This window comes from Mus caroli, unplaced genomic scaffold, assembly GCF_978045245.1.
Source record: "Mus caroli unplaced genomic scaffold, Mus_caroli_1 scaffold_18, whole genome shotgun sequence".
Taxonomy (NCBI): domain Eukaryota; kingdom Metazoa; phylum Chordata; class Mammalia; order Rodentia; family Muridae; genus Mus; species Mus caroli.
The window spans coordinates 37,196,999-37,209,702 of record NW_028227273.1 but is presented as its reverse complement, the minus strand read 5'-3'; the positions used below and the strand labels follow the sequence as shown (position 1 = coordinate 37,209,702).

Below are 12,704 nucleotides of genomic sequence, written 5' to 3'. Positions count from 1 at the left end.
TTAGATAAAACATAATCTGATACTTTAATCTGATGAATAAGTAATTTCCATTTCAGCCCACATAAGTTAAAATATTATTTTCTGTTCTTTATAGATTAAAATTTAAATATAAGCATCTTTGAGCTAGAATGTTCTTCCTCCCTAGGAATGAGCACCACTCCTTTCTTGTGCATGTGTGTTTTTTTTTTTCCTGTAAAACTATTTCATTGCTCTCTTCATCCATAACAGCCTATTGGCACTTCCATTCAGACAATTAAGGTGTATTTTTTCAATTCCAGATCTGGATATCCTGTTCTGCTATAAACAAGTCAGTTGGAAAACCTCAAAGCCAACACTAAATGTGCTAACAATGTCCATAAAGAGTTCCATAGATGCCTTTGTCTCTTTTTCAGTTGTTAAGCAAATAAATACGTATGACTGAAAGATTTATAAGGATAGGTGTTCCTTTAGCTCCTTATTTTAAGGCTGAGTCAACCAAGATTCAATAACTGCATTTTGACAAGACTTCATGATAAACTAGGTGGAATGTGCTTGGATAAATTGGCAGGAGAAGACAAGCATGCAGGTGAAACAGATGTTAATGAGCAACTTCACTGTGAAACAATCCACTCTGTAGATCTCTAAACCATTTTTGGTTTATCTTCTTATCCTAGAAATTAATCAAACCTTGAAGACCCACCTTATATTTACACTTTGAAGGGGATCAAATTTCACTATTGGTTTCAAAATGGATAAACTAGTTTTCACATTTAGCTTTGTAAGTTTAGCACAACCTAGAATCTCTTGAAAAGACAGTCTATATTGAGCAGGCCTGTAATTGTTGGGTATTGTCTTAGTTTAATTGATATTTGGACACAGAGTCCACGATGATCAATAATATTCCCTATGTATGCAGGGGTTCCTTATACAGGTAAAAGTGGTGAATTTGAGCTGAGTACAAGTTACCGACATATATGTGTGTGTGTGTGTGTTGTGTGTGTGTATGCATTCTCTGCTTTTTGATGTGATGTTATTGTTTGCATTGAGTTCCTGAGTAGCTTCCACTCATTACTACACAGTGACCTAGAATTATAAGTCAAGTAAATACTTTCTCCATCAAATTTAACTTTTGTCATGGTGATTCGGCACCATACAGAAATCAACGTATAGGAACAGAGCACATTATCAACTCAGAAATATATCCTGGTCTTGGTCACCTTGAAATGTCAAGAGGGCACTTATTATAAATACCAGTCCAATTTTTATTGCAATATGACCATGGGTGGGGAGGAAATCACTAAAGCACAATGATAAAGGATAGTGGTTTTGAATACCTGACTAATAATTTGCCTACAACAGGAGTGAGGATTTTACTAGTCTTCCCACTGCTAGCTTTCATTGCTGGTCTTGTTCCTTGGAGATGATTGAAATTATTTTTCCTAGTCTTTTACTACAGGAAGTCTGATGTCCAAAAACAAAAGAAAACACAATAATTTTCATTTCTTCTTTAAAAATGTGTGTTTTGAATTTGCATGTGTATGTGCACACATATTCATGTGCATGTATATGTCTGAAATGTACCACTCCATGCATGTGGAGGTCAAAGAATATGTTGGGGTATTCTCACCTTCAATGCTCACCTTCTTACCTTGAGAGAAAGACAGTAATAATTTTCCAATGCATCTTCCAGGTCTGACAAGCTTCCAGGTATTTTCCAGTCTTCATCTTTTTGTCTTGAAATAGGAGCACCAAGCTGAAAGACATATACTTTTGAATTGTAGCCTCCCCCAGCATGAAGCGGGCTGGTACAGACCTTGTCTCCTCTGAGGTGGGGCCACCTGTGGTGCAGGTTTCAGACTTGGCTGGCTTCTTTTGAAGTGTCAACTGCCCTGAGATTCTGCTACCTGCTGAACCTGTCTTCCTGAGACATTCCTGAATAAGCAACAGCCTGGTGACCAAGTGCTGATGGCATGGCAACAAAGCACCAAGGATGGGCTGGCAGGGTGTGTGTGTGTTGGGGGGTAGGGGGTGAGGGGGTGGCGGGGATGGGCCTTCTCCCTTATAAGCACAGTCTCTTAGTAAACTCACAGGCCTTGATCAGAGAAAAATTTGTCTTGGCATCATCATTCTTTTCTCGCAGTCTAGTCTCTTTCAGCCCCAGCCTGCCTTCCAGAAATACCTGGTTCATGTAGGTCGCGGGCCGGCTTCCTACTACAGATTGGCACCAGGAACGGGAACTTGGAAACGATGGGAAACATGGAGGGATCTTGTCTTGTGTTGAGCTCCACAAGAAGGAAAGAAAAAGAAGATTGTATTGGGCACAGTGAGCAACAGGTATTTATGCTAGCACTAATTTTGAACTTCATTTTTTAAAGTGTTGCTAGAGGTGGGATAGGATATGGGCTAAGTTGGAGCAGTGCTGACCCAGCGCTGATTCCACTTAGGGTTTGACAGCGAAATATGGGACTAGAAATTCTCAAACAGGCGGTTGTCTGCAGCTTTCAAGAGCTGCTTCAGGCGAGAGGAATAGGGTGTAAAATAATAAAATAAAATAAAATAAAATAAAATAAAATAAAATATAGGAAAATGGATTTTGAAACTCTCCCAGAGACAAAGAGAAATCGGGGGACGCCCTGCTCTATTCTCTCTTGCCCCTACAGCAGAAATTCTCTGCCCTCTTTGTGTTGTCTAATGTCTGGTGCACCAATCTGTTCATGTGTCAATTCATGTGTGTTTTGTTTCATTGTCTGAATGACTGAATGTTCTGTGTTTCATGCTGGAAAATAAAAATGGATAAGACTTTTATCTGCTGGTTGAGCAAAGCCCAAGAGTGGCCCACACTTTAGCCAAGAATCAAGCACAGCAGGAGAGCGCCTGCTGAAAACAACTGTTTTTAAAGAAAAGGAGCCTGCAATCTCTTAGTTCTAAGGCAAAAAAGCTGAAAGATAGTTTTTTCCTAGAAAATTCTCTGCAATCGTGATTATTGTGTTTAGCAAATGACAAAGTGCTTTTTTTTTATCTTATAAATATAGCTAGAAAAATTAAAATTCTTTGATTGGTCTAAATTTATAGGATTCCTGTAGCCAATTAATTTGTTTTTGTTTTTTTTAAACTGGTCTTAAAGGTGTAATATGCTCTGCGTGTCTTCATCATAGAATATTAGCTTATAAGTTATTGGGTATGATTAAAAAGGTGTAACATTGGTAGCAAGACAGCTTTAAATTGTAAGTTTGGAGTCTTTCAAACACGTGGCATAAAGCAGGCCAAAAAACTAGGCCTCTAAGGATACTTCTAGTTGAGATAATATTTAATGTGAATCTTATCCTAAAAGGTAGACTTAAAGATAAGATTTAAAACAATGTCTATTTAATGAAGCATTAAAATTTGCACTGTCATGCATTCATAGGTATAAATTGGCAGCCAAACTTTGTAACATGATAGGGATGTTTCTAATATTGATTTTAAAGATGATAAATTGTTTTAAAATTGGGTTTTGCTTTCCCAAAGTTGTAGTTATAGTCTAATATTGCAAAAGAAACTTAAAAATTCTAAAATCTGTCCTCACTGCAAGAGAAACAAAGCTCAGAGCAGCCTCAGGGAAGCTTGTATGGCTTTCTTTTGTTTTACAAACAGTGCCTAGGGAAGTTCTTGCCTGCCTTCAGGGGAATTTCTCGTTAGTTAAAAGAACACTGTTGCAGATCTATCCAGATGTTGTTCTAAATAAAGTTCAAATTCAAAATTTATAAAAGGTCAATCAGACTGTAGAACTTATAAAGGCATTACAATCTGGCTTGCCTACTTCATGTAAAGTTATTATAGGTTTAAAGATTTGTTTTTTCCTTTGCATACTGATCATTGCAAAGGGTTTGCTTCTAGTGAACTGGTGATCACTGGAAAATTTTGACTCTAGGTATGGCTAATATAGCTTTACATTATGTAAGAAAAATTCTTATTGTCTCTGCTTCTATACAAGAAGCTAAGAGTTTGAATCTTTCAGTGTATATTGTTTCCTAAGTGGAAAGTATTTTATTAACTAATGCCTCTCAAGGGAAGTTTATTTCAAATCTTTGCTCTCACACAATGAGCTTTAAAATTTTGGGGAGTAGCTGTTGCTCCATAAGATTCAGAGGTAATATCTTTTTAATATTTAGGGTTTTAGTTATACTGTAATATTGTGGTATAGAAAATGTAAGAACAAAAAATTGATTTCCTTCAAAATTTTATTTTCAAAAGGTTCCAAGAGATGTTAATTGGCTAAGACCTCATCTTAAGGTCTTAAAGTGACTTAAATCTTTGTTGGATGTTATCTTGAGAGACACAAATTAACTAGTAAAAAACAAAAGACTTTCCAGAAAATAAAGGAAGCTTTTATAATTGTTATCAATTATAATCAATGGTAATTAAATATTAGCGGCTTATTTTAGTTATGGTTATTAAATGTGCCCACAGCAATTCTTTGGCAAGAGAAAACATAAATGTAACATCATCTTTCTCCACCTCAAAGTAAAATTTTAACATCCCATTAAGGCTGCTGTGGTGCTAATAAAGAATTGTAAGATAAATTCATATATTTTAGAAAAATTATAACCAAAAATTGTGTCTTAAAAACCTGACAAAGTATCTATTCATTATACTAAACTGCAATTAATTTGGTTATTACAGAATATTGATATTTGGGCCACTGCATACCATCATTTTAAATAAAATTGATAATCACTATCCTAAAGATAAGTTAAAAATTGTTTTTATGCATGCTTTTGTATCTTCTATAAATTCATTCATGCATGCATCCCATTTACTGTGTTTAAAAACAGCCCTTCTATGGGAGAAAAGTATATGTGAATTTGATCACATGCTTATTCTTTTGAGTTTCCTCCTGCTTCAGCACAGATAATTAAATTGTGTGCTATAGATGGTGTTTTAAAATGTTGAATAATCAAGCTTCTATTTGTATATTAATAGTCAATATTATATCTTAGAGCTTACAATTGCTTAAAATTGTTCATCCCTCAGATACTATAAATTGTCAAATTTGCAATGGTTTATGCATATACAACTCATAAGAAAAAAATGCTGTTCTTTTTAGAAGACTGTTTTTGGACATTTAAAAATTTGTTCTAGATTGCCTGGACAAGACCCCTTAAGGCAATGCCATGCTAGATTTATATCTCAGGTAGATTACAGGCCTTACCAAAAAAAAAATTTTTGCCATATAATCTCGTTCTTTATATAATCGAAATAGTAATGGCTTAAGATAATATTTTGGGATGACTGGCGGGGCGGAAACTGGACGCCCGAGCCTCAACACCTAGAGCGGGCTCGGGCTAGGCGCACTCTTTGGCGGCGGGTGTGTTTAATCTTGGGGAAGAAGTTTAGCAGCCGGTGAGGACAAGGAGGGAGGCCGGGAGGAGGATGCGGCTTGGCCGGGGGGTGCCCGCTGCAGGAGCTCGCCGCCGCCTCAGCCTCGGTCCCCGGGGCCGCCGAGGGCCCGCCCGCTGCCCCGCGTGTCCGGCTAAATTATTCAAGTTTGTGGGATACTATATGAATCTTAAGACTGTAATAAGGTGGCAATGTCTCGGGAACCTACTCCACCTCTGCCTGGAGATATGTCTACTAGTCCTGTTGCAGAAAGCTGGTGTTACACACAGGTTAAAGTAGTGAAATTTTCCTACATGTGGACTATTAATAACTTCAGTTTTTGTAGAGAAGAAATGGGTGAAGTGTTAAAGAGTTCAACGTTTTCTTCAGGCCCAAATGATAAAATGAAATGGTGCCTGAGGGTAAACCCAAAGGGATTAGATGATGAAAGTAAAGACTATTTGTCCTTATATTTGCTCCTAGTCAGCTGCCCAAAAAGTGAGGTTCGAGCTAAATTCAAATTCTCTCTTCTCAATGATAAAAGGGAAGAAACAAAAGCAATGGAAAGCCAAAGAGCATATCGATTTGTACAGGGGAAGGACTGGGGATTTAAAAAATTCATTAGAAGGGATTTTTTGCTTGATGAAGCTAATGGTCTCCTTCCAGATGACAAGCTTACGTTATTCTGTGAGGTGAGTGTGGTCCAAGATTCAGTAAATGTATCAGGACATACTAATACAAACACTTTGAAGGTGCCAGAATGCCGACTAGCAGAAGATTTAGGTAATCTCTGGGAAAACACAAGATTTACAGATTGCTGCTTTTTTGTGAGAGGAAAAGAATTCAAAGCTCATAAGTCTGTGCTTGCAGCTCGATCCCCAGTTTTTAACGCAATGTTTGAACATGAAATGGAAGAATGCACAAAGAATCGAGTGGAAATAAATGATTTAGACCCTGAGGTTTTTAAAGAAATGATGAGATTTGTTTACACAGGAAAAGCACCGAATCTTGATAAAATGGCTGACAACTTGTTGGCAGCTGCAGACAAATATGCACTGGAACGGCTGAAGGTCATGTGTGAAGAAGCTTTGTGTAGTAACCTCTCAGTAGAAAATGTTGCTGATACCCTTGTCCTTGCAGATTTGCACAGTGCAGAACAGTTGAAAGCCCAGGCAATAGACTTTATTAATAGGTGCAGTGTTCTTCGACAACTTGGGTGTAAGGATGGGAAAAACTGGAACAACAACCAAGCAACTGACATAATGGAAACATCGGGGTGGAAGTCCATGATTCAGTCTCATCCTCATTTAGTGGCAGAAGCGTTCCGAGCACTCGCATCTTCACAGTGTCCACAGTTTGGTATTCCACGCAAAAGGTTAAAGCAGTCTTGAGTCTTCTGTGGACAGTAGAAAATGTATTTGCCTTTCCTCCCCCAGGTCCCGAAGGATTCCAATACAGACCATAAGTAACAGTCGCTTCTGTCTCTTGTCCATAGAACAGAAGCGGGAAAGGCATTCTTGCTTTCACATGGATAATTTATGGTTTATCCTTCAGCTTTAAATCTGACTGATTCATTCACTTCAAGGCCTTAAACTGTCTTCCGTGACTTCTCTTGTTCATAGAATAGTTTAATTTTTTTTATTGTGCCTTGTCAGTTTGCCAAGGCTATGCAGGATTGCACTAGCTCCACAATGCAGTAATATTGATAACTGATAATACTGAGTTTCAAAGGATCTTCCATTATTTTAGAAACAGAAGTATTTTATAGGTTTTGTTCTGTATGATCTCCAAGTATAAAACTAGGTTCTATTGGATTTTGAGATTGCCACAGGTACCTCCAATCTCAGTTGTGTAGACACTAAAGAGCCCGTTGCCATCCAGGTAAGTGATGGCCATACACTGCTCTGATTTAAATTATTTTTCATTTCAAGGAGCAGATAAGCAATGAGTTGACCTAAAATTTTAGTAACATTTGTTTAGTAATATGTGTTTGTCTGTATATTAACTGCTCAAGAACTGGTTTTATGCACATTTGTAAAGATTGAAAAATAATATGAAGTTAAAATTTCAATAAAAAGAAAGCATGGTTTTTGTTAATGTTTTAAATTTATAATGACTTACATTTGAAAGAAAAATTCAATAGATGTTAAAGTCAGGATGACCAAGTACATGGAATGAGTGAGTGGGCCAAGTAAGCAAGATATATGTGCACTTTTAATGTGGAAATTTTCTATGATAAATGGTACATATATATTTTCCTTTTTCGTGGATTAATAAGATTTTAATTATGTTTTAACATTTAAAAGAAGTTTTTATGACACATGGAGCCAACGTGGATATTCATGATAATAGATAAAATTACACTTGATTTTAGATTCATTGACTTGGATTTCAAATATTTATTTATCATTGAGTTTACTATAGTTTTATTACATTTGAGGAAGGCACCTAACAAACTAGTCCTATATAGTCCTATACTCTACATAAAGACGGAGCATGTTAGTGGAAAAACGGGTGTATATGCTTGTATTTTGCGTATATAGCTTTATTCCCTATATTAAAATTTGTGTAATTTGTTTATTATAAAATTCAGGAAAAAAGTAAGCATTTTTTTTTTTTGGTTTATGCAACTTTATTGAAGAAAAATAAATCAATTACTAGGAGAGCTATTAGTTGATCACTCATCCATTGACAACTCGCATCATTTATTCAGTGCTACTATAACAGTATTGGAAGATAGATTCATCTAACAATTTAAATGAAAATTACAAAATGTTTGAGACCCTATTTTGGAATACAAAGAATGTTTGACTTCCAATTTCCATTCTCTGTAGAACAAGAACAGGTCATTCCTTTATTGACATGCATAAAATACATCACATTTTCTGTTCTGCTGATGCTATAATGCAATACCAATTCTCCAGCCACATCAGTTATGAGCATAAAGTATATCATGTAACATCAAACCTCTAACAGTGGAAGGTTTAAACAAGAACGGATGCTGTTAGAATAATGCTGCTTCCTTTGATGTGACAGCTGAGCATCCATCTCCCTCCCCCTCAGATGGCTTCTTCAGCATGTTAGAGCAGTGAGGATTGGTTTAGTCTCATAACCAAGTTAGAGTGAAGACATTGGCCACATAATACACATGCTCCAGTTTTTAAAAAAAAAATTCTGAATCTTGGGTAACTGTTCTCGTGTAACTACTTTACCTTTCTAAAAGCAGTTATTGTCCAAAGCTGGAAGAACTTAAGCCGTCTCAGATGAGCATGTGAATGAATGGAGGGAGGTAAACAAAAAATAAAATTAAAAAAAGATGAGGTCTGATAGGGGAACAGCCAGATAAGAAAATCAAAAAAGGAACAGTAATTTAAAGTTTATTCCAGCTATAATGCAGGTTATTCTGACTTCAAGGTAGCATCACACGGCATACTTCTGAGTCCATTCCCGAGATATTCTGTTGTACTTATCTCTGTCTGTTTTATAGATCCGTGCAATCTCTGGCACTAGGGGGTCATCTGGGTTTGGATCACATAGCAGTGAACAAATGGATAAAAGAACTTTAGAAATAATTAAAGCAGGAGACCACTGTGATCTTAGAATATCAAGACAAATGCTGCCATTACTGTTACTATTTGGATGATAAATTCTTGTTGTAAATGCAACCTTAGGTGGTTTGAAGGGATAGTCTGTAGGAAAATGAATTGTCAAAAAGAATACACCACCTTGATATGGGCTGTCATTAGGTCCCATAATTGTGGCTTGCCAATGAAACGTGTCATCTCCAACCTGCAGGACATTGTGCTGGAGGGTCACGGGCCAAATCACTAAGTTCCTTATTAATCCGTTTCAGCGCCATAGTCTGTGCTATTCGCCGGGCTCCTCACTATCCCGAGGTGTACTCAAAGGTCCGGCCAAAACTCTTGATTATCCCGGCGGCGGGGAAGGGTTGTCTCTTCTTCTCACACCGGCTCTGCCAGACACAGGCGCTTGGGATGGAGGTGGCAGATCTCGCGAGAACCCCATAGCCAGCTCGCCGGAGCTCCGGGTCTGCAATAAGTTAAGGGCAGTTTTGTGCTTTCTTCCTGGCTTGGGACCCGCCAGCATATTGTTTTAAAATAGACTTTTTAACTATAGCTTTTTAGTTAACTGAAGCCATCTTAAAATACATTGAGAAAATACTGGCAATTTAATCGTTAGTTATCAAGAGAAAACGAGCAAAGATTTGTATTTTTAAATATTTCAGTTTTGATTCTTTGTTGTGTTAAAATGGTAAGAATTATTTGGAATAGAAGAAAATTTTTCAACTGACAATGAGCTTCACCCTATATAAGAGAATTATGATGAGCAAAAGTTTATTCCCTTAATTTCATCATAATACAAACCCTGTTACATTAACAGTGTAAACTTTTAAACACACAAACACACTTTTAATACAAGATATTTTCATGGTCTAACAAAAAGCAAAGATTCCGCTCCGGGTTGAATACATTGTCACATGTTATAAAAACTCTGAAGTCTATGTACAAGACATTGTAAATTGATTTATTGGTTTGGTCTATATTTCTAACCATGGTGAAATCGTAGTAATGCCATATAATAAGCATTATAAATGTTTATTAATAATGTTCACAATTTTCTTATACAGATTTTTGGGTTTAGTTTGCTAACATATATTCTACCAAAAATTTCCAACACTGTGATCTCTATCAGTGTTTTGCTGAATGCCCACTTTTTGGATGGTACAATAACAACCATTACACTCACAGAATCATACAATCTTTTCTGTTGTTGTTTTTTTTTAAATGTATATTTTAGTAGTTTTGGTTCTTGAGTGTGTGATAAAAGACTGTTTATTTTCTTCTTGGAGTGGCCTAATTGCATTTTCCCCATTCACTCATTTTTAAACTATATACAACTTGGTCAAAATAGGTACTATTTCTGCCTAATACAATCTTTTTTGTTTTAAGTTACCAGTTTGGGTCTATTACATTTTAGTCACCTAATCAAGGCTTTTCTCAGAACACAATGAGTTGTTTTAAATATTACAGTTTAAAAATGTATCTATTGGAAAACTGTTCTTTAGAGTAAGATTTAGAAATACTGTATTTGTGCCTTTTTCATTGTTTTGCTTTTTAATGTGTTTTGATATTTGGAGCACAAATATGAAGGTGCCATAAGATGGCTTGCTAATGTTACCTCCTTAAATACTTTCTATATTACTATCTTCAAATAATAATTGAAGAACCTTGAATGAAATGTGGTCCTTTGTGTGAGACATGTATGTGTTTATATTTTTGGGGGGCTGTGTGTAATGTTTAAAGAGTGAATTTATGAAAATAGAACTTAAATATGGTGAAAGTTCAGATTAATTGAAGTATCTCATTTAAGTGAGCTTTATTTGAAAAGACAGTGGATTGCCAGAAGACAGTGTAATCCTCAAAAATGTGACCAGCATTCTGCATTGTAAAATATAAAAATAGTGCTGTTTTAGGATATCAAGGATAATTAAATTTTAAAAATAATTGCTTTAAATATTTTTAAAGTATCATGAACATTATTGTTTTATTTTTTAACTCGATCTAATTGAGTTTAAATTTTCAGAGATATTAATTTGCTCATTTAAACTTTATACATGAATTTTAAGTAGAAGTTTTTATATGAAATTATAGGTAAGAGCTTCAAGTATGGCTCAGTGATAGAATGCTTATGAATATTTGTGATCTATAGGTTGGATCCATAGCAACACCAACACACAAAAAATGGGATCGTAGATACTATTCATTGTTAGAAAAATGCAACAAAGACTTGGGTAAGTTTTATGAAAATCTCACTCAGCAATTTTACCACATGAAGCGGTGAAACAGTCTGTCTTACACATGCCTAGTCCTTGATGGTTACAATGGAAATATTTGTTGTGTTCTTGAGAGAGGTGGGTGAATGAGTGAGTGGCTTTCAGTGGTCTCAGAAAATAAATACAGCACTTTCAGCATACATGAGAGTATTTTACAAACCTTTTTTATATACAGATTGTGAGCTCCAACTTAAGTGTTCATGGAATGATAAAAATGTTGGCTATTTCTAACTGAAAAAAAAATACTGAGTGCCTCCAATGCAAGACTTCTTTGCTAGGAATGAAATCACACTGTATTTTCTGTTATTATTGTGTGTAAATTTATGTCTGAGAAGGAATACTTATTTTTAAATATTTTCCTGTTAGTAAAGTTTATTGTATACTATAACTAGTTAATTTAACATTACTTACAGATGACTTGAGTCCATTTTTCAAAATAAAGTTCTGCTAAAATTATTTAATTATTAGTTCAGAAGGAAATTGACTTTTAAGACTCAGACCTTTAACATTTAATCTTCCTGGCCTTTCTTTAATCCATTTGTTGTTTTATGATGAGATTCACACTATTTGTATCATTGTTGGAAATAGATTTTGTGTTTCAGCACGTTGAGTTAAAATAAAATTGTTAGTACTTATTCAGAAAAAAAAAAAAAGATAATATTTTGGAGAATGTGCATGTCAAATTGTAAAAAAATTGTTCTTAGTGTCCTCAGTTCCTACCTGTTTCCACATAATGGTGTTAATTCTTGAGGACTTATACTTAATCAATTGCTGCAAATGGATGTAACTCATTATGTGGAATTTTGAAAATTAAAATATATACATGTTTGTATTGATACTTGTTCAGGATTTCTTTTTGCTACTCTACATACCAGAGAGGCCTCTAGAAATGTAATTGATCATTTTTTTTTACAAGCCTTTAATGCTATGGGATTGCCTAAACTCATTAAGATAGATAATGGGCCATCCTATACTAGCAACAATTTTACTTCATTTTGTAAGGAATTTGGTATCAAACATAAAACTGGAATTTCTTATAACCCCATGGAACAAGGAACTGTTGAATGTGCTCATTGCACTCTGAAAAAATGGCTTTTAAAAACAAAACAGGGGCAGTTATACACGCTCCCCGGAAAGTCACCAAAAGCACATCTTACTTTTGTCTTGTCCATTTTAAATTTTTTGCAAACTGATGTTAAAGGTCAGTCTGCAGCAGATTGCTACTGGCATCCAGTTACTTCCAGTTCTTATGCCATGGTTAAATGGCGGGACCCATTAACTAGTATGTGGAATGGTCCAGACCCCATATTAATCTGGGGAAGAGGTTCTGTCTGTGTTTTTTCACATAAAGAAGATGGAGCACGATGGCTGCTCGTCAAGTGGACACAGATCCTGAATCTTCTAGGAAGTATGATTCTAACCTCATTGATGGCTAAAAATCCTTTTTAGCCGAGAAAGTTAATTTGGAGCACAGCCTCCACTTTCAGAGAATTTTCAGCTTTTCTGCTAATTC

The 12,704-nt window shown here is 35.6% G+C and overlaps 1 protein-coding gene and 1 pseudogene across 3 annotated transcripts; one reads left to right on the top strand and one right to left on the bottom strand.

Moving 5' to 3' along the window:
- The first annotated feature begins 5,263 nt into the window (after positions 1-5,263).
- Positions 5,264-11,196, top strand: LOC147000388 (speckle-type POZ protein-like). Of its 3 annotated transcripts, none has more exons than XM_085833362.1 (2): positions 5,264-6,712; positions 11,068-11,196. In XM_085833362.1, the coding sequence occupies exons 1-2, from the start codon at positions 5,550-5,552 to the stop codon at positions 11,078-11,080; spliced, it is 1,176 nt and encodes a 391-aa protein (XP_085689488.1). In that variant the 5' UTR covers positions 5,264-5,549; the 3' UTR covers positions 11,081-11,196. The 3 variants fall into 3 exon arrangements, with proteins under 3 accessions (XP_085689488.1, XP_085689489.1, XP_085689487.1); XM_085833363.1 differs by lacking the exon at positions 11,068-11,196 and having other exon boundaries at positions 5,264-6,120; positions 6,208-7,956; XM_085833361.1 differs by lacking the exon at positions 11,068-11,196 and having other exon boundaries at positions 5,264-7,956.
- On the bottom strand, positions 8,162-9,356 carry LOC147000389 (ubiquitin-conjugating enzyme E2 D3 pseudogene; annotated as a pseudogene).
- Positions 11,197-12,704: the final 1,508 nt, after the last annotated feature.